The following is a 20,699-nucleotide window of genomic DNA, read 5'->3' on the forward strand; positions in this document are numbered from 1 at the left end:
AGGGCTAAATTCACTAACCTCACAGATCCGATACGATCCATTAGAGATCCGATCCGTGAGGTTGCCGGCCACCCGATTCATGACGCGTCCTCATGCAAATGGGGGCGATCGGAGTCACGCCCCCAACTGACCGCACCGATCACTGAACAGCGATCCTGACACATGCACAGACCATCTTCTTTGCCTGTAGATGGTCTGCGCATGTGTTTGCTGTCTGCTTTTTTTAAAAAAAACTTTTTTACTCGCGAGCCCATGGTTTTAACCCGCGGGTTTAAAGCGGCTTAAAATGGGAAGGGGTAAAACGCGGACCTGGCGGATCTAAACCCGCACGTCCTTAAAAATCTGAGATCCGTGCTGTTTGTAGTTAGTTTCTGGCTCTGACAGACCTCGTTGACAATTTAGTGCTGACGGATCCGTCTCAGCATAGGGAGGGAAAAGTATTAGGATCCGTCAGTGCTAAAATGTCACCGAGGTCTGTCGGAGCCAGAGACTAGTTCTGGAGCAGCTCTAAACGAATCCTTTAAACTGGTTTCCTGCAGCCCCAGTAAATCGGCTCTGACAGACCTCGATGACATTTTAGCGCTGACGGATCCTAATACTTTTCCCTCCCTATGCTGAGACGGATCTGTCAGCACTAAATTGTCGCCGAGGTCTGTCAGAGCCAGAAACTAACTACAAACGGCATGGACCTCAGATTTTTAAGGACGTGCGGGTTTAGATCCGCGAGGTCCGTCAGGTCCACGTTTTACCCCTTCCCGCTTAAAACCATGGGCTCACGCTGCAGGGAAGGGTGGCAAGCAGGAGAGTCAGGGCTGGAGAAAAATGTCTCTGCTCCTGCTCGCTTCTATTGTTGCAGGGTGTTACAGGCTGCTTTGGGGGCTACTGCGCGTGTGGGTTGGAGTTGGGAGACTCAGGAGTGGGAGCTGGCAAAGGAGAGGTGCCCGGAGGCTCTGCAGACCTTCAGACGTTGGTGGCGGGTTTACAGCAGGGCTTCACTGCGGCGTGTTCTGGAACAGAACAGAACACGCCGTAGTGCAGCCCCGCTTTCGGGGGAATGGCGTCAGTGCAGGACTGTCGTTGCGGCAAGAGTTTGGCGTCTGTATACTGCTTCTGAGGGGCGGGAGAGTCGGCAAGGACGTGAGCGACTGGTCCCCAGCAGTCGCTTGGTTATGGATCGGCCAGCCCAGTCGGTGTTCCTCATTTTTTTCAGTGAATCACTGCCTGCCAACATTTGCATGTCGTTCCCCCTCATTTGCATGTGCGGATTGGATCGGGTGCGGATACGCTCGGGAGGAAGGTTAGTGAATCGGGTTGCAAAGAGGTTCCTAAATGGTCGGGGCATGATTGGTGGGCTTAGTGAATCTAGCCCTAAGTTTTTTCCCCCCTCACTTTTGGGTAGACATTTACAAATTACTACTACTGTATATATTGTATTTTATACATTATTAAATTAGAAATAGCAGAACTAGAACTCAAATTTTAATTTTGCCTATTGTAGATTCGGTTGCCTCCTTTTTATCTTCGTTCCCCCCCCCCTCTAATATATTTTAATTTTTATATACATTATTCATACAGTTTAAGTAAATACTGCCTAAATTCTAACCAGTCTGCCTTGCCTTATTTTCAAATATCGTTCCTTACCTTAAAATCGGATAGATGTCTTGTTAATTCACTTGAATGTGCAGAAAAAAATGTTTACTAAAGCATCGGAAAATATGTTGATAAAATATCAAACGAGGTTCATGCTTTACTAATACGAGTCAAGTAGGCATTGAATTAGTCTAATAAATTTCACTTTTTTGTTTTTATTAATTAACCTTTATTTCTGGGTATTTTTTTTTAACGTGTAAGGTAGTAATTAATTACAAAAGATCAGTGTAGTTTTTAAAAAATATATATATAAAGTGCGCTTTTCATTAACAGTCTATTATGTACTGCAGCAAATACTAATTGCAAATAATTGACTTGTTAGCTGAGAAAAAAAAAACGCACTCAGGATTCAAATTAATAAATATAAGACGTAAATTGCAGCGAAACAAAAATGGGATATCCTTAATGAGCATAGCTGAGAATCAATCTCACACACTTAAATATTGACCAAGCTTAGGTAACCTGTTAATGTGTTTGTTGCCTACGTCATTGGCTGCACCCCTCCATGTTTGCATCACAAGTAAAACGAAAACAATCCTACAGACTCTCTGGAGCCGGCTCTGCAGACATTTGCTGGAAGTGTGAACTTCGAATACGTAAGTTAATTAGCCCTCGCTGATGGCAATTAGACGTTTCTTTCTAGGCCTCCTTTGATGCGGTTCTCGCTTGCAAATGAGCCGCCTTATAAATTTCACCTGCTGGCCCTGATCTAATGGGACCGTTTGCTAGAACAATACCGAAAGTTAGACGAGACAAAGGGTCAGAAATGGCTAAAAAAAGGTCGATCGGGTTTCTCTCTCTGAGTAAAAGGCAAGGGCAAAGCGAGGACGGGGTGGACAGGCAGTGGATGAGCGCCAGGCCTCAGCCCCCGGCACCCACGTGGTTCTCCAGAAGCTCCCTCTTACATAAAACTTCAGATCTAGAGGTTCACCCGTCTTCTCTTTGCACGGAGACGAATCCGAACGCCTTTACCTCGCCCTCTCCTGGTAAGTATATTTAGATTAAAAGCCATTACTCTCATTTGTAGCAAGAAATTTATATAGAACTATATAGGTAGGTTACAGTTTTTATCATCACTTGTAGTATGAATATCAGTGACATCATATGGTTAGGGAAGACGTCACTGACATGTTTTCAATAGTGGCCCCCCAAACTTGGAACTCCCTACCACAATACATAAGAGATGAAAAAGAACTCAGTCTTTTTAAAAATAAATTAAAAACCTTTCTTTTTAACGATGCTTTTAGTCTTTAATATAAACATAATTCATGCAGTGTAGCCAAGTTTATTTCTCCTTATTTTTTTCCCTGACTGGTTCTCTCTTCTTTTTTTCTAAACATTAACTATGTAACTTTTCCCTTTTATCCTCTCGTATTTCTGTTGTGTTTGTTTATGAGTCTGTTTTTATACTCTTATTTACTTAATTTTAATTTGTATGTTTATTAATATGTTTATTATAACTCGTAATTCGCTTAGTAAATTATGGATAAGCGATTCATCAAATTTATAAATAAACTTGGTAAACTTGGAAGAGATTAGGTCGAACACTGAGAAACTGATTTATTGAAGATCTGCCACATTTTAGTATTTTTATGAACTATGTATTGCTATATGGTCCTTAGTTTCATTAGCAAAGGTTAAACAATTGATTTGATTTGCCTAATGTTAAGCTCTTATAGTGTTCTTTTTAAACTTTATTTAGTTTTTCATGCCAACAAAAAGTACAATACAATTTATATACAAATAATGATAATCAACCAAGCACTTATAATCAATCAGTATCTATAAAAAAGATAAAAATTCCCTCCCCCATCCATCATTACCATCAAGAATAATACCAAAACAAAAGAGATACCCCCCTCCCGCTCCCACCCACCCTGGATATGTGGGTGAAAAACAACGGAAAATAAAGATAAAGGACAACTATAGCAAATCTACAAAAGATGTCAATGGACCCCAAACTAATCTGAATATCTTATTATGCCCCAGCAAGTCAGATTTCAACTATAGTGTTCTATTAATGATACTATGTAATATGTGAAAATTTACATAAGTGATTTTAAATTAATTATTGAATATTAAAAAAAAAAGATCAATAATACCAGAGGTTTGTTGTCCCATACATGTCTCTATGCATAAGATTTATAGATAATGGAAACAGACTAGTTCTAGATTCGCCACTTGAGAGAACTTTCATATTCTGTGACATTTTGCATCCTATTGGTTCAAGCGCCTTCGTCACTGGGCGGGAATTGCTATTTAGGAAAAGGGAAAACAAATAGACTTTCATATATACTGCTTTCCTGCACGATAGGTCTCACATAGGAAGGTTCTCCTTTCTGTGATGTTACTTGCAATTTATTTAAATTCCTGGACTGCAATATCATTAGTATAGGTCCTGTCCTGTGAAAGAGCATATTTTTCACCATGACAACTTATGTTCCTCGTTCATATGCACCAGAGTCCTCAATGGAAGGATCCTAGGTCTGAATACAAAGTAGTGACAGAGCAGGTTTTATAACAATGGGCCACAATTATTTAAGAAACAAGAAGAAGTAACTTATAAAGCAGTTGTCTTGCTAATTTTTAATTGAGGGCCATTTTGAGTCCAAAAGTGTTGAAGGAGAGCAGACACATCTTCCTACTTGGGGACATGACGCCAATAACCTTCTCGACATTCATTCCTACCAGAACACCTGGCCTTGCAGACCACAGATAAATCCTATGCAAATACAGCCATAACATTTGCCACTCCAGTAGAAGCAAGAATCCTTGCTCCATGCAACATGTTATGATTAAAATTCAAGCACCTTTCCAGCGACGTTGTACCGCTGCTGTGGCGCCTTGCTGAAGAGCTTATGAGCACATTTAAATATTTAAAAGCCTTTAAATGTTGTATGATGATATTATTTGAGAAACTTGCCCAGTATTGATGAGAGGAGGATCTTTTGTGTTTTGTTCTATTTTGAAAGTATTGCCCCCTCGAGTAATTCAAAATCCCCGGTCTGTTTGGATCAAACCTACATCAGTCTTTGTTATTAAACTTTCTTCTATTTTCTACTTCCTTCTCAAATCTACTTTTCCATGTCTTCCTTTCCTATCTATCCATGTGCATCAACTCCTCCCTCTCTGCCCTTTCCTTACACCCCCATCCATGTGTACCATGTCCTCCCTCTTTCTTATCCCCTCTTTCCATCTTTTCTTAAACAGCATTTTTTCCATCTCTCTTCTCTTCCTCACCAGTCCCATTATGGTGCTCTCCCTTTCCTCTTCATCCCTTTACAGCATCTCTTCCCTCTCCCCCCCTAATGGTCTGACATCTTTATCCTCTTCTTCCCCCAGTCTGGCATCAATCACTCTCCTTTCCATCCCTTCCCTTCTCCTTTGTGGTCTGGCATCTCTTTGTCCTCTTCTCCCTTTCCCCTACCTCTCTCTCTCTCTCTCCTTCCCTCCCCTTCCAGTAATCCATCTCTCCTTCCCTTTCTCCCTTCTTTTGATCTGGTATTTCTCTTCTTCCCTTCCTTCTTTCTCCCTACCCTAGTCTGGAATCTCTCTCTCTCCTCCTTCCCTTATTTTTGTCTCTGTTCTGCTCTCTCTAGAGGCAAGCCTAACCTGGGGCAGTGCAGATGACTCCTCTTCCGGGGATGAGAGTGAGAGTCTGATTTCTGGCCATTCGGAAGTTTCCAAGAGAAAGGAGGGGGAAGAGACCCCCAGATTTGAGCTGCAGCGCCGAATGAGGACAGCATTCACATCCCACCAGATCAGCAAGCTGGAGAAAACTTTTGAGAGACAGAGATACCTGGAGGCATCTGAGAGGAAAAAGCTGGCAGCATGCCTTCAACTCTCTGAAATTCAGGTACTCTTTTTAACACTTTGTAGAAAATCAATTAAAACCCGTTCCCTCAGTTTTAGTGTTGTCTGACGATAGAAAGGGAAAGGGATTGGGACTTGTATACTGCCTTTTTGTACATTTACAACCACCCTCAAAGCAGTCTATGTACAAGCATTTTTCCCATCTGTCCCGGTGAGCTCACAATCTTATCTAATGTACCTGGGACAGTGGAGGATTAAGTGACTTGCCCAGGATCACGGGGGTAGTGCAGGGTTTGAACCCACAACCTTAGGGGTGCTGAGGCTGTAGCTCTAACCACTGCACCACACTCTCCGGAAACCTACCATAAGCCCAGCTTTGCTAAACTCGCTCCCTGCAGACGCAAAGAGAAGAAAATGGCTAAAGAAAACCGGGCCCAAATTTTTGTATGTGTATACATCAGTGAAAGAGAGTGGGTGTTTCGTTTTAAGCTGCAATTTTCTGTTACCCCCCATTATGTGTGCTGCTACCACAACTGCCAAAATAATTCAGACTCCAAAAACTATTATAAATTCATTTTGTGTCCTCAGGTCAAAACGTGGTTTCAGAATCGTCGGATGAAGTTTAAACGGCAGATTCAAGATCAGCAGCACGGTTTCTTTCCAACACCGTCTCTCCCAGGTCTTTATTCCTACGAGCAAGGACCTTTCCAGAACGCTACAGACTATCAGAGCTACTCCTATGGTACATCTCCGCAAGGACTGCCCTCCCTGAATCCTGCCATTCACCAGTTTGGTCCTGTTCCATTGTACACTTGCCCGCAGTCCACGGTCTATCCCTTTCAAGCTCCTAACCTACATTACTTCTACCATAACTTTGCAACTCAAACCCCAATCTACCCGGTCCTAATAAATAAAGCGGTCCTAGAACAGTACAATCCCGCCCACCAGGTGACCCTGACCAATCCCTTGAAGTGTTGAAGGGATGATGGGAGTACGTTTTGCAATTAAAACACTTAAATTGTATAAGGGGGTTTATTTATAAATATTTAATATATCAGAATTAAGCATTTCAAATAAAAAAATTACTTTATTTTATTTGCTTTTCAGTTAATTTCAGTTGTTCTGCTGGTTTTTAGCTTTATAACTTGATAAGGCTGCTTTATATGACAGCCAAATAATGTAGGTTCATGTACACAATTATTTGCACTCTGTCATTTTCATATATCTTAGCAGCCTATCAAAGCTGTAACATTCTAAGAATATTATTGTATTGACGGCAGGAGAGAAAGATTCCCCACTGGGCAGCTTTGCCTGTGTGCACAATCTTACTATTGTCTTAAGGTTCTTGGGTTTAAATGTCAGGATCATTTACAGATTAGGGTTGGTCTGTCCTGTAACACGATTTAGCGCTAAACGAATTTGCAAGGCAGGTACAAATGATATACGTCATGCTCTCTTGATTTTGTAAATAGCTGTTGGCACGGGCCTTTATCTTGCATGTTGAAATTAGTGGAAATTAATCTGGTGAAAAATTTTAGGTAAAAATATAATCTAAATGTGCCAGTGTTCTTTAGTTTTTGGAAACTTAGAACAGGACCTGTGTGTGAATTCTGTTGAATTTGGTATGGAAATTCCCTTGCAATTTGATCTTAATTCCTTTTAAAATGTTAGCATTCTGGCAATGAAAAGTATCACATATGTTGGCTGTCATAGCATTCAATACTAGTTTTTGTATGAATCGCACAAGTGGGAACCTTTCTTTCCTATGCTAAAAGTTTTTTGTATGCTGCAGCTCTGACATACTTCTAATCTACATACAGTATGAGGGGGCGCTGAAATGTTCTCAGCCCAGTCAACAAAACTGGGCTGAGAGCGATACATTTAGGGGCTCCTTTTACAAAGCCGCGCTAGCTGAAAATCTACCGCCTGCTCAAAAGGCGGTGGTAGCGGCTAGCGCACGCGGCAATTTAGCGCACGTTAAGGCCCTAGCGCATCTTTGTAAAAGGAGCCCTTAGTCCAGCGATTTTTCCACTTGATTTTGTCCCATATTTTTCTGACAACAAAAAAAAAAGTGGAAAATCACTGGACTAGTGTATAGCCCTCGAAGGAGACTGTCCCAACTTTGCAGGTTGGGCTGAGAACTTTTCAGCGGCCCCTCCTATGTGTAAGGAGTACTAGTGGCCGAAGTGTAATCTGAACTGTGTTTACTGATTCTTAGCCCAATGGACTATTCCTAAAAACAGAAATAGCAATAGCAGGTGACTTAAATGCAGCTCTATCCAGGCACTAACAGCTTTTTAAAATTAATTTAGTTGAGATGGGGGACAGTAGTGCTGCCCAATTCTGGGAAAAGTTTTTCAATTCAGTTCAGCCTATTGAATCGATTTTTTTTTTAATCTAGTTTGATTTACTTTTCCTGCCCAATTGGGAGTTAATTTCATACATCCTGGCAGGTTTATTTTGTAATCTTTCCACCCACCCCACCCCACCCCACCTTTTGCTCCCTCCAATCCCATACTGACGCTGTGGTGTAAACATAATAAAAAATACTTTTTCTCTCTCCATTAGGTCCTAGCTCATGTTCACGGTCTAGCACCAGCTCTGGTAGGATACACATTTCAAATCTGACATATTGTAATCACAAAATAGAAAATAAAATTATTTTTTTTCTACCTTCCACTGTCATATCCAACATTTATTTGTTTCCCATTTTCTACCATCTCTCTCTGCCTTGTGCCCTGGGTCAAACCTTTCTATTCCCTTTCATGCAGCATCCCTTCTTTCCTCCCCTCCATTATCATATGCAACATTTTTTTCTCTTTCCCCAGGCATCGTCTCTCCCTGCTCTACTCCCTTTGTCCAATATTTTTCCCTCTCTCTTCTCCATGTATGTCTCCCTCCCCTCCACCATATGAAAGATTTCTCCCTCTCACCCCTCTCTACCTCTGTTTCATCTCTCCCTTCCTCTCTTCCACCCCAACAATTCTTCCTCTCTCCTTTCTCCCCCCATGTGCAACATCTTTCCTCTCCTCCCATCCTCCTGAGCAGCAGCTTACCTTCTCTCCCATCCATCTCCCTGTGCATCAGCACCACACTGATCCTACCACCGTGAAACCAGACATACCTCTGAGGACTCCTAAAGCAGCGGCAGCACTCTGAATGGGCTGCTTCGCAACCTGCCCCGCTAGGGCTTCCGTCTGCCATGTCACCGATGAAGCGGCAGAGGAAAGGTCTCGACGGGGAAAACTGTGAAGCAGTCCGTTCAGAGCGCTACTGCTGTTTTAGGAAGCCTCGGAGGTATGTAAAGTTTCGCCATGGTGCGGGTCGCTGAATCAGTGAGTCTGATTTTCTTAAACAGTGAATCAATTAATTGACGTGAATTGGCGAATCGGACAGCACTAGGTGACAGAAGTGAGGAAGGGGTATCACTAGATACTAGGGACTTTTTTTCCCCTTAAGGTGGGCCAGGTGGTTGGGTGGGGAGCCTGGAGGAAACCTTGCTACCAGACACCAGGGAATGTGTTTTTTTTTTTTTTTCTTTTATGGGGTAGGAGGAGGGAGATATAATAGGGGATTTCCTAAGGGTATCAAATAGGAGCCCTAGACATTGAGAGCATGTGTGTGTGTGGGGGGGGGGTGTCTGGTAGGGGAGAGGACACTGGTACAGAAAGCTAAATGGTTAGGGGGTCAGGATGGGCTACGCCTACCCTGCATCTAGTGGAAAAACTCACATGGTAACCATGCAGATTTTTCTGTTTTTGTTTCGTGCCACAGCGTGGCTTCCTATGTATTCATTTGCAATGTGTAGCCATATATGCTGCATGATCAACTGCTTCCTGCACTGCTCGCCGGCGTACCTAACTTTCTGCTTTGGCTCGTTACTGCTTAATTTGCACATAAGTTTTTACTGTCAAGGCAAATGCTAAGCCCTCGGCGCTTATAATGTTTTGAATCTTTTCCATTAGAGGGAAAATATGTTTCACATCAAGGCCCTCTTTTACAAAGGCGCGCTAAGCGTTTTAGCGTGGATTTAGCACGCGCTAAATTAACGCGTGCGCTCACCGCCAACGCGTCCGTAGGACAACATGCACGTGTTAGCGTTTAGTGCGTGTTTAGCGCACGCTAATATTTAGCTTAGCGCACCTTTGTAAAAAGGGGGTAAGCGTGGAAGAAGATGCATGTTTTGCCAATTGATGGCAATATCCATCTTCCTAAATCTTTAATTTGGGTTGACAATTTGACCTCTCTATATTAAAATATGAACATAAAGAATAGTCATACTGGGTCAGACCAATGGTCCATCTAGCCCAGTATCCTGTTTCCAATAGTGGCCAACCCTGGCAGAAACCCAAACAGTAGCAAAATTCCATGCTACCGATCCCAGGGCAAGCAGCGGCTTCCCCATTTCATTTCATATCATTCTTGGATGAAGGAACAAAATCATTGATTTTATGTACTTTGCGGGTCATTTTGTGCAAAACAATTTCCAATATCTGAAGTCAATCTATATCTACAATAATATAATTTGAAAAAGTTATACTCATTTCTTGTGCATTATGACAGATCCCCAGCTGATCCCTGGCTTTCCCATCACACCACCTTTATCAGGAATCCCCTATGCTTATCCTAGGCTTTCTTGAATCTCATGCACTGCTTTTACAGCCACCTGTGATTATGGCCAAAATTAGCACATGGTTAATCTGTGTTAATTGTTCAGGCATTCCCAGATTTATTTTTTTGCCATGCAATAGAATAAAAGTTGTCATGAATTAAGGGTTTTGAGTTATCTGCCAGGTTAACTGTTAATGTGGAAGTTGTTACCAGGCATTAATTGTGAGATGCATCCTCGCCCATTACGTGGCATTTTCCAACATTAGCTGTTTAATGTGGCTTTAAGTGAGTGTTAACAGCTAATCCACTGTGCTGTTAGTGTGGTGTCATAGTTAACACATGCTAAAAAGCTGACTAACACACATTAATGGGCCCTTTAAGATGTTGCTGTAAAAACTCCTTTAGCTTGTTTTTTTGTGGTGTTGTTTTCATATTTATTATAAAAATATTGCTTGGTGAGGCCAATGCAGGATGAGAGAGAAGATGCCTTTTAATCAAGTATAAGTTGTAAAATGCTAAAATATTAATAAACAGCTGCTGTACTTTCAAAGAACCTGGGTTGCCACATGTCGTTGTGGTGAAAGAAAACCAAATAATTTGGAGCTTGCATACTTGCTGTGACCAAAAAGTATTACACGTGATTTTTCCTGGTCTAATAAATGCCCTTGGACTTATCTGATAGGGGGCCATGTAATAGCCTAAAGATTAATGTACAATGATATGTATAGTGTAATACAAAATAACAATCATTAAATTATTCTCCTTCTGGGATCAAAATGTCAACAAACGTTCATTCTCATGGATTTTAAGCTACATTTGCATAACATGAACATTAATATTTGTCATTTAAAATCAAAGAGCATTTTATAATACATTATCCACATAAATTAAAATTGAACTCAATATTCATTATAGTCTATAATTTAAATAAAAATTGCAAGACATATTAAGGATATAAAACAGACATAGTGAAACACTCTTTGCTAAATATGGCTGAAGGATGTCAATTGTAATTATTATAAATAGGGCAAGTAAATTTTCTTGACAAATGTAGAAATTTAAGCACTTCTTCTAAATACAAGGAGTCTTACTCCTGCTTAACCACACTCTAGCTTTATGTTTTCTGAAATGTGGCAAGGCATTATTTCACCATACTGTGCACATTCTCAATCTCTGTCAAGAAGGAATTTTAATCAGCTCTTGGCTCAAATTTTACCTTTGCCTTAGGGCTCCTTTTACAAAGGTGCGCTAGAAGTTTAAAATGCCCCGTGCGCTTGCCGCTACCGCCTCCTTTTAAGCAGGCAGTAGTTTTTGGGCTAGCGCGTGCTATAGCGCTCGCTAATTTGGTGCGTGCGCTGAAAACGCTAGCGCATCTTAGGGAAAGGGGAGGGAGAGCAAGAAGAGGAGCAGACACCGCCCTCTTTTAGTAAGGTGCGCTAACCGATTAGCGCTCACTGATCGATTTAGCGCACACTAAACGCTAACGCGTGCATGTTAGTCTATGGACGCAATAGCGTTTAGCGCACGCTAATCGGTTGGTGCACCTTAGTAAAAGAGGAGGTAAGGGCCTGACCCTGGAAATGGCGCCCACATTGGCCGATGCCTACAAAAATGGCACTGCCCATGTGTCAATCACACATAGCCTCTGTTGCCAGAATCACAGCTTTGTTAACTATAGGTGCTGGTAATGTAGGCTGAAGTTTTCAAGACCTACATTAACACGAATCGAATCTACAGAGGCACCTAAGGTCATTTCTAGCTGAAACCATGCCTACATTGACCTTAGGTGCGGCTAGGTGACTCTGTAGAAGTGATTCCAGTGTCCCTTTTTTAGGTGCCTATGGGCGCCTACATTTTTTATAATTAGGTTTTAATTGGTTTTAAACGACACAGTCAATTATGACACCATTTAAACCATTTAAGGCCCCCTTTTATCAAGCCATGATAGGTTTTTTTTTTTAATCACTTGCCGCTGCAGTAAAAACTCATAGGAATTCAATGAACGTTGGAGCTTTTACCGCAGCAGCCTGCGATGAAAAAAAAAACCCTATAAATTCTTTATTCATTTTCAAAATTACATTAGTGTTAAAAATATTCATTCACATGAACAATAAATGCATCACTTACACACAATCATTGATATATTTAATAAATTCTTATCCCTTTCCCATCCCTCCCACCCATATATTCCATTATCATATAAAACATGTAATAATTAAATTCCCCCCTCCCTACACCTTAATTTGATAAATACAAGGGAAACAATTTCAAATTAATCTTTACAATACTTTGTTAATGGTTTCCACACATCCTGAAACTTCTTAAAATATCCCCGTTGTAATGCAATAAACCTTTCCATTTTATAGATATGGCATAAAGAGTTCCACCAAAAGTTGTAATTTAATCTCCTTCAATCCTTCCAATTATGTGTAATTTGCTGAATGGCAACACCAGTCATTATAAGTAGTAATTTATTGTTATTTGCAGAAATCTGACTTTTTGCTCTCATTTCCATACCAAATATCACAGTATCATAGGCTAATGCCACTGGGTTATCTAATAAATTATTAATTTGGTCCCAAATTGATTTCCAAAAATTAATAATAAATGGGCAATGAAACAATAAATGATCCAAAGTTCCTGCTTCCTGATGACAATGCCAACATCTATTAGACAAAGAATTATCTAATTTTTGTAACCTAACAGGGGTCCATAACGCTCTGTGCAACAGAAAAAACCAAGTTTGTCTCATAGATGCTGACACCGTACATTTCATCCTCCAAGACCAAATTCGTGGCCATAGAGATGCAGTAATTTCATTTGGCCTTAGTCCCAATACCAGTGTTTTTCAATAATACCAACCCACTCAAATACATTGGATGAAATGAATAAACTAGGTTGGTGTGCTTCAAGTATAGGTTTCTTCACTAAGATACCTCAGCCCCACCACTCCACCGCTATGTTAGTTTCAAAAAGCGGGAGATTTATGCGGTGCCTCATCATAGGTAAACCATTATTTAGTGCTGTGTCAAATTTGTTATACTCATAAAAATGTTTATAATTTAAATAAGTTAGAATAGTGCAAAAGTTAAAGAATGTATATTTAGCTTCTACACACAGCTGAACCTGGGAGTCTGACCCGACATGTTTCGCACCTATAGTGCTGTCTCAAGGGTCTCCCTGTGTGAAAACAAAAACAAGTGTGTAGGGAAGCTGTAGTAACACTTTTCTCTATATGCTACCTCCCCCCTAAAACAACAAATTCACAACAACTTTCACCATCTCAATTCAAGCTTACCGAGGCCGCCGTTGTCATCCGACTCACAAGTGCAGATTCTGTGAAAGATGGCGGGGGGGGGGGGGGGAAGTAGCATATAGAGAAAAGTGTTACTACAGCTTCCCTACACACTTGTTTTTGTTTCCACACAGGGAGACCCTTGAGACAGCACTATAGGTGCGAAACATGTCGGGTCAGACTCCCAGGTTCAGCTGTGTGTAGAAGCTAAGTATACATTCTTTAACTTTTGCACTATTCTAACTTATTTAAATTATAAACATTTTTATGAGTATAACAAATTTGACACAGCACTAAATAATGGTTTACCTATGATGAGGCACCGCATAAATCTCCCGCTTTTTGAAACTAACATAGCGGTGGAGTGGTGGGGCTGAGGTATCTTAGTGAAGAAACCTGTAATTTCATTTGGAGCATTGAGATTAAAAAAAAAACCCTAACGCGGCTTGATAAAAGGAGGCCTAAGTTAGGCAGCAGTAGGGCACCTACCACCGCCTAACTTACTGCGCCGTGTCCAGAATCAGCCCTTTAAGGAGTGATTATCAACAAAGAAAAATATCTGGAAACATCGGAAGAGAATAAATATAGATAAATAAGATAAAGTATATTATTAAAAGTCCTTCACTACATCCATGATGTATCCCTTTAAGAAGTGGGATAGCGATAGAGCCTGTGGCTGCTGAGCTCTTGCGCCAATGACAGGGGGTTTGGGGATGGAAGGGAGCAGAGACTTGTATTTGGAAGTACAGGTGGTTGCAGGGGAGACCCAGGAACACTGAGGAATGGCTGAGGGGTCAGCAGGGAATATCTTAGATTACACGTTGGCAGTGAGCAAGGCGGAGCCGAAAATGCTCTCTGGGCTGGACAAGCAGGAGCCTGGTGCTCAGGACAGGTGTAGCGCGATTGCAGTACGCTAGTAAAGAAAGCTTCCACTCTGGCATCCTGGGTTTGACGTTTGAACTTCATTCGACGGTTCTGGAACCAAGTTTTGATCTGAAACAGATAATAGATACAATAGTTATATACTGAACCCCCTCCAGCATCCTCCTCTCCCAAGAAAACATACTATGAACACAACCACACAATAGATAAAGCAGCATTCTAAAATCCATTTATATTAGTAGATATCAATGCTATCTCAAAGCAGAGCTGTAATAAAGATCTCACTCCAGAAGATATCTCAGAGACGTGGGGCCTTTGAAGTAGCATCTGAAATAGATCTCTGGCACCAGGCTGAAGGACAAGCTAGGTCCCCTGCAGCACGCAAGACTTGTTTAAGGAGACCAAGCAGGGCAGTCATTTCGGGCAGCAGCACTGCAAGAAGCCCCAGTGAGAAAGCTGAATGATGTCACTGAAGCAGAGTTTCCGGATGCCTGGTTGGAACCAGTGGGCCTGATTCTATAAATAGCACCTAAATCCGTAGGCGCCTAGAAAATTATCAATTGTTTTTAGGTGCCATTTGAAGAATCGTGCCTAGCGTAGGCGACGGTAGGCATCATAATGTTAGGCACCAACATATTAGGCCAAGGTTTTCTTGGCCAAATTTGCTGGTGCCTAACATTGACGCCTACCGGTGCCTATGGCAATCCATGAATAAACTTGACTCCCCCCTAAACACGCCCACTTTTCAGGTAGGCACCTCAGTGTAGATACCTACATGGCACTTACCAAGTTAGGCACCTATCCCAAAAATTTTTAAATTTGTTTTATAATATGTTTTTAATTTTTAATGGTGCTTTCAGTAACCATGCCAATTAAACCAATTTTTTTAAAAATAGGTTAAATGTCTAACTTGGTAGGCACGCTGATCCAGGCACCTACCAGCAGGAGCCATTTATAGAATCAGAACCAGTATGTCTAAATAGTTTGGATACCTTCACAGAGAGCTTCTTCTGATGATCAGACAGCAGTACTTTTTAACTTTACATTACATTTCTAGACCGTAAAACCCCTCAGATCGATGCGGTTCACAAAAAGTAAAAATATTGGACAATCCCAGAGATCTACAGATTAGACATTAAGGGCTCCTTTTACTAAGCCACGTTAGGGCTTTAACGTGGGGAACAGCGTGCGATAAAATGCCGCACGGGCTAGACCTTAACGCCAGCATTGAGCTGGCGTTAGTTCTAGCCGCATAGCACGGGTTTAGCACGCGCTAAAATGCTGCGTACGCTAACGCAGCTTAGTAAAAGGAGCCCTAAACCTTTCTAATTCTCTAGAAATCTTGTGAATAATATCAGTTTTAGAAATTTTCTGAAATGAATGTAAGAACAAGACCTTATGAATAAAGAACTGGTGCTACTTTCTCTCTTACTGGTTTCCATCTGTGGTCTGAACTAGAGAATGACACGGGGACAAATTTTTTTCCCGGCCCCACGGGAACTCATTTTCCTGTCCCCCCCTGCTCCATTCCTGCAAGCTCCGTCCTCATCTGCACAAGCCTCAAACCCTTTAAAATCATAAGTAGCAACATTCTAGAGCTCAGATTGTGATGTCATAATGCCTCATTCCACCAGTGCCTAAGCTCCGTTCTCATCTGCACAAGCCTCAAACACTTTCAAATCATAAGTGTTCGAGATGTTGCAGTTAAGGCGGAGCTTACAGGAACGGGGCAGGGACAAGGACAGTAACAAAATTTGCAGGGATGGGACAGGAAAATTGAGTTCCTGCGTTCCTGTCTCCAAGTCATTCTCTAGTCTGAACCTTGCAGTAACTTATAAACTAATGGGGTGTAACAGCCCTGGGGGACAATGCTAAAATGTTCCTAGTAGAGTTTCACTCTACTGCAGGAAAATTGCCCCAGTATGCTCAAATTAATGAGCATGCAAATTAATGCTGTACTAAAATCACAACAGGAATCTGCTGCTCAGTGCAAAAATGTAAATTTTTATGTCAGTGCCTGAACGCTGATTAGCTCAGCCTCTGACAGAATTGCTGACATTAATAAATAAGAAACGTCACGGCAAACTCCTTAACTCTGACCCAACCCAACTCTTCTTCCCACCCAGAAACATATCCTTGATGCCTACACCATGATCTTATCTCACTTGCTCCCCTTTCCCAAAACCTTAAAAAAATATTCTGGTGGTCTAGTAGCCTCCTTGCCTGACCCCCATCCTTCCAGGTCACTTGTCCCTGCTTTTCCAGAGGCCATCTTCAAATCGGCAATGTCCGGTCTCATATGGTGCCTCCTGGGATGCACTGGGTGAAGCCTAAATTCCATATAAGAGAGATGGTGTCTAGAGAAGGAGGAGCGGATGCGCATAACTCTTGCCTCCTACAAGGTATGGAAATCTGGGGGGAGGGGGAAGGGCAAGCCGGTTTTCACTGGATCACTAGGTCAAGTGACTAGGGGCTGGGCTGGGCCAGGTCTAGCCGGGGAGGGGGGGCACAGGGCCACTAGAGCATTTTTTTAATATATTGGGGGAAGGGAGGGATGTTTAATACAGGATGGGCTACGAGGGAGGCCATTTGATCATCAGGATTTTTTTTTTTTTTTTTTTTTTTGGGGGGGCAAAGCACAGTAAGGGTGCCACTAGAGACCTCTCCTCTCAATAAACCCTTCTAATTTTGCTCTGGACATGACAAAAAGTTACCCACGCTAAACACACTTAAGATATTATTTTAGCAGGTTGTGGGATGTATAATGACCACATTAATATGTATTCAAATGCATGTTAATGTGCTCTGTGCTAACAGTTTCAGGACCTTCATTGAAACCATTAGACCATTCAATTCACGATAATGTGCGCAAACGTAGTGCTAACCCCTTTTAATGTCGGCATTAGTTTTGAGCATCAGTCTCTGGGTGTTTCATATTTAAGAAGGAAGCTAGTACTGAGCAGGGGTGTAACCTCAGGTAAGAACAACTGTTTTATCACTCCTACCAGTAGGAGGTGGTGGTGCTAGGCTCATATAAGTAACCATCACATGTCCAGTGGGACTGGAAGGCAGCTTATGTTTGTGAAAGGAGGCAGTGGTGGCTAACACTGGCGGTAGGGGGTGGGGGGGAACAGAGAGGACAGTTGCTTGCCTGAGGATGGGGGAAAAGTGGTGAGGCTTGTTTCAGGGTAGAGTGAAAAGTAAAAGAGCAATGTTACATGAGTATGGAGTGGGTAAGAGATAGCAAATAATCACTGTGCTTGGAGTCAAGGAAAGGGTAGGGATATATATGTACAGGCTGATTTCCCCTGTGGCCACACTCCTGAGGCTGTGGCTCACAAGGAAATCCTTAAAAAAAAAAAAAAAAGCCCTAGGCATTCTGGTTTCCAGAATATTTACATCCACTACCTCCATTGTTGGCAAAACTATCTTATCAATATTCACTGTGGATAACCTGAAAACCAGTCAACCTATGGGATTCTCTAGGACAGGGGTAGGGAACTCCGGTCCTTGAGAGCCGTATTCCAGTCGGGTTTTCAGGATTTCCCCAATGAATATGCATGAGATCTATTTGCATGCACTGCTTTCAATGCATATTCATTGGGGAAATCCTGAAAACCCGACTGGAATACGGCTCTCGAGGACCGGAGTTCACTACTCTAGGATCAAGATGGGCTCCTTTTACTAAGGTGCGCTAGCGTTTTTAGCCAATTAGCACGCGCTAACCCCTGCGCGATGCGTAAAAACTAATGCCAGCTCAATGGTGGTGTTAGCATCTAGCGCGTGCTAAGCGCAGCTTAGTAAAAGGAGCCCTTAGAGTTCTCTCCCTCTGACACTAAGACAACCCGTGACTCTGAAATGATTTCACATGCCTTTTTCTTTTTTTAAATCTGATAACTCAAGTGAGTGGTTACCTGGATCTCAGAGAGTTTCAGTACCTTCGCCAGCTGCCTTTTCTCGCTGGCCCCGATATATCTGTGCTCCTGAAAACTTCTTTCCAGTTCCCGCAGCTGCTTCACAGAAAACTTAGTGCGAGGGCGAGCGCTGGCATCCTCCTGTGGCTGGAACTCCTGACTGGCACCTGCCCTGGCAGGGGTTCCCCTCTCTCCACTGCTGTCCTGCTCCTCTAGGCTCAGTTTCTCTGGGGATCTCCTCCCCTTCTCATATCCTGCAAATTAGTCACACAGCATGTTCATTAGACATACTTTTAAGAATAATCTTTTTTTTTTAAAAAAAAACAACTATTTTACAACTGGTCTAAAAATAAAGTGTAGTCAGAAAAGCAGAATATTATACCTAAAATGGAAGCACCCTCCCCCCCTTTAAAAAAAACACACACAGCCAGCATGCTGAATGCTCTGTGCCGCTCAGATGGTCATAGCGTTCCTATGAGCACTGGAGCCGCGCAGAGTATTCAGCGAGCCGATAAGCGCTAAAAAGCTCTTGCTTAGTTTTATGAAAGGGGGGGTTAATGTTTCTGTTTTCATAATTTAGTAGTGATGTCATGAAGTTGTATACCCAAAGTTAAAATTATCTCTTCATAGTTACCTTTTAAAGTCATGACAAATCCTTTCATTCTTATTTCATAAATGTAGGTTCATATCAAAGTCTTGAATCACTTCTGTCACATTTGTTTATAACTTTGAAAGTGCATGATCATTGGTGTCAAACTTCCTAAACCAACTCAAGAAAAGACTACTTTTTAAATGTGATCTCAAACAACTCCTACATATCACACGTTCTTGCTGAATGGTTAAATTTAACTGTATGTGGTCTCATAAAAAAATGACCCCAATTCAACGCCCCCCTCCACTTACCTTGTGCCTCTGGCCTTAATGTCCTCGCTGATGATCCATCATACATCTCTTGGCACCCACTTGGCAAGCTTTGAAGTGCTGGATTGTCTTTGTGCCAAATGTCGTGGTTAGTCTGGCATTTAGAGGTTAAAATCCCATCCAGTCCCTTTCCGGAACAATTTCTTAAACCCAAATCTGTGCTTTCGGGTCTTCTCTGACTGCTCTGGGCAAGCCATTCTATGGAGAAAATGCCTTTTTCCATCCTGCTTTACTCTCCTCTTTCCAATAAATCAAACCAACTCATTTTTGCCCCGGCAGCAGACTACAAATATTTAAAGCTTGCCGCCTCACAATTTGCATGAAACAGTGCCAGGTACAATAGGCCTCGGGGTATTGATATGTTTAATCTGGCTTTTCGGGTGATTGTTACATCCCAGCTAATCTCTGAATACAGTACTTCACAGATAGCATGTGCTACCAAACCCGGCACCAAGTTCATCTATTAGCCTCAGCTATATCAAGGTGGTAATTGCATCAGGGCTCTTCATACTGTTGACTCTAATTACCTTTGAGTTTTAGTCATTCATTGATTTTAAGTGTTTTTACAATATACAACAGAAAAAAAAAATCAGTTAAATTCTTAAACTTTTATTATGTTTAGCCAGAGTCAGAAGCACTTAAAAGATATCTGTATACAGACTGAAATCTCTTCTCTTTAAATGGTATCATCTATAAAGGGAGTTGTTACTTACCTGTGATTGTGTGGAAATATCTTATGTTATGATATTATTTATGACTATACTGATTGTGTGAAACTGTGTTTGGAAGGGTGATTACATATTAAAAAAGAAATAGCAGCTATCCAAGTAAAAATGTTTCCAAGATTTAAACTTAAATATTCAGCCCTGCTGGCATGTGGAGAGCCCATATTAGGGTGGGCCACTCATACAGCTTAAAAATACAGGACCAACCCCCCCCCTCAAACATTTATAGAATCAGATCCTTTGTGTAGTTCCGTTTATAATCCTCATAGCCAAGATGCGTTTGACAGAAGGAAGAGGAAACTACCGATGTGGCCTCTGAGTAGTGACCTCTGTTGCTAAGGGCCAGCTCAAGTCTATCCCATGCCTTGGCTGAGCCTTCAGCTTTGTGCCATGCCATCCTACCTCAGCCCAGGCCAGCCCACCCCACCTCACTCTGCTATTGAGACAGACATGGGGGAAGCCACTGCTTACAATTGGCTAGATTCACTACGCAAACCGATTGTGTACCGATCGGTTTGCGAGCCTTTTGCGTCCCGATTTCCCTCCTGCAGTATTCACTAACCTGTTTTGCGATCCAATTCCAATCCGCGCATGGAAATGAGGGGAACTGCATGCAAAGTAGGCAGGGACGCGATTCACTAAACAAATTTGACGATTTGACTGTGCTGGCCGATCAATCCAAAAAGCGACTGCTGAGGACCAGTCGCTGAAGCCCTTTCCGACTGCCTTCTGTCGCCCTGCTCTCAGCCTTGTCAGCCCCAATCTCCTGCTTCCCCGATCTGCCTGCCTGTCCCGACTGTAGCTGCCCCGATCTGCCTGCCTGCCCCAAGCTGCCCTCATCACCTACCTGCCCCGACTCTCCTATCCTTCCCTGCAGTGTAAGGCTGT

The 20,699-nt window shown here is 42.1% G+C and overlaps 2 protein-coding genes across 2 annotated transcripts in view; one reads left to right on the plus strand and one right to left on the minus strand.

Annotated features, from left to right (window-relative positions):
- Positions 1 to 6,558, plus strand: part of LOC117359753 (homeobox protein pv.1-like) — a 60,662-nt gene extending 54,104 nt beyond the window's left edge. Inside the window, exons 3-6 of the mRNA XM_033942972.1 lie at positions 2,194 to 2,246; positions 4,861 to 4,903; positions 5,250 to 5,506; positions 6,052 to 6,558. Coding sequence (XP_033798863.1) covers positions 2,194 to 2,246; positions 4,861 to 4,903; positions 5,250 to 5,506; positions 6,052 to 6,441 — 743 coding nt within the window. The 3' untranslated portion in view covers positions 6,442 to 6,558. The remainder of the gene's footprint in view (positions 1 to 2,193; positions 2,247 to 4,860; positions 4,904 to 5,249; positions 5,507 to 6,051) is intronic.
- A 2,569-nt stretch (positions 6,559 to 9,127) lies between these two features.
- VENTX (VENT homeobox) lies at positions 9,128 to 19,114 on the minus strand. Its single transcript, XM_033942973.1, has 5 exons — positions 19,069 to 19,114; positions 18,166 to 18,419; positions 14,136 to 14,362; positions 10,438 to 10,473; positions 9,128 to 9,344 (listed from the first exon to the last, which is right to left on the minus strand). Exons 1-5 carry the CDS (start codon positions 19,112 to 19,114, stop codon positions 9,191 to 9,193), a joined length of 717 nt encoding a protein of 238 aa, XP_033798864.1. The 3' UTR covers positions 9,128 to 9,190.
- Positions 19,115 to 20,699: the final 1,585 nt, after the last annotated feature.

The sequence above is a fragment of the Geotrypetes seraphini genome, chromosome 4 (genome assembly GCF_902459505.1).
Source record: "Geotrypetes seraphini chromosome 4, aGeoSer1.1, whole genome shotgun sequence".
Taxonomy (NCBI): Eukaryota; Metazoa; Chordata; class Amphibia; order Gymnophiona; family Dermophiidae; genus Geotrypetes; species Geotrypetes seraphini.

Bases quoted from the DNA above. Each gene is read 5' to 3' on its own strand.
- VENTX (XM_033942973.1), bottom strand. From the start codon at position 19,114: ATGTATGATGGATCATCAGCGAGGACATTAAGGCCAGAGGCACAAG. The intron at 14,363-18,165 runs GTAACCACTCAC...TATCTGTTTCAG, and splicing joins TGAAACTCTCTGAGATCCAG to ATCAAAACTTGGTTCCAGAA. The intron at 9,345-10,437 runs GTGTGTTAGTCA...CAAATTAAGCAG, and splicing joins ATCTTAAAGGGCCCATTAAT to TAACGAGCCAAAGCAGAAAG.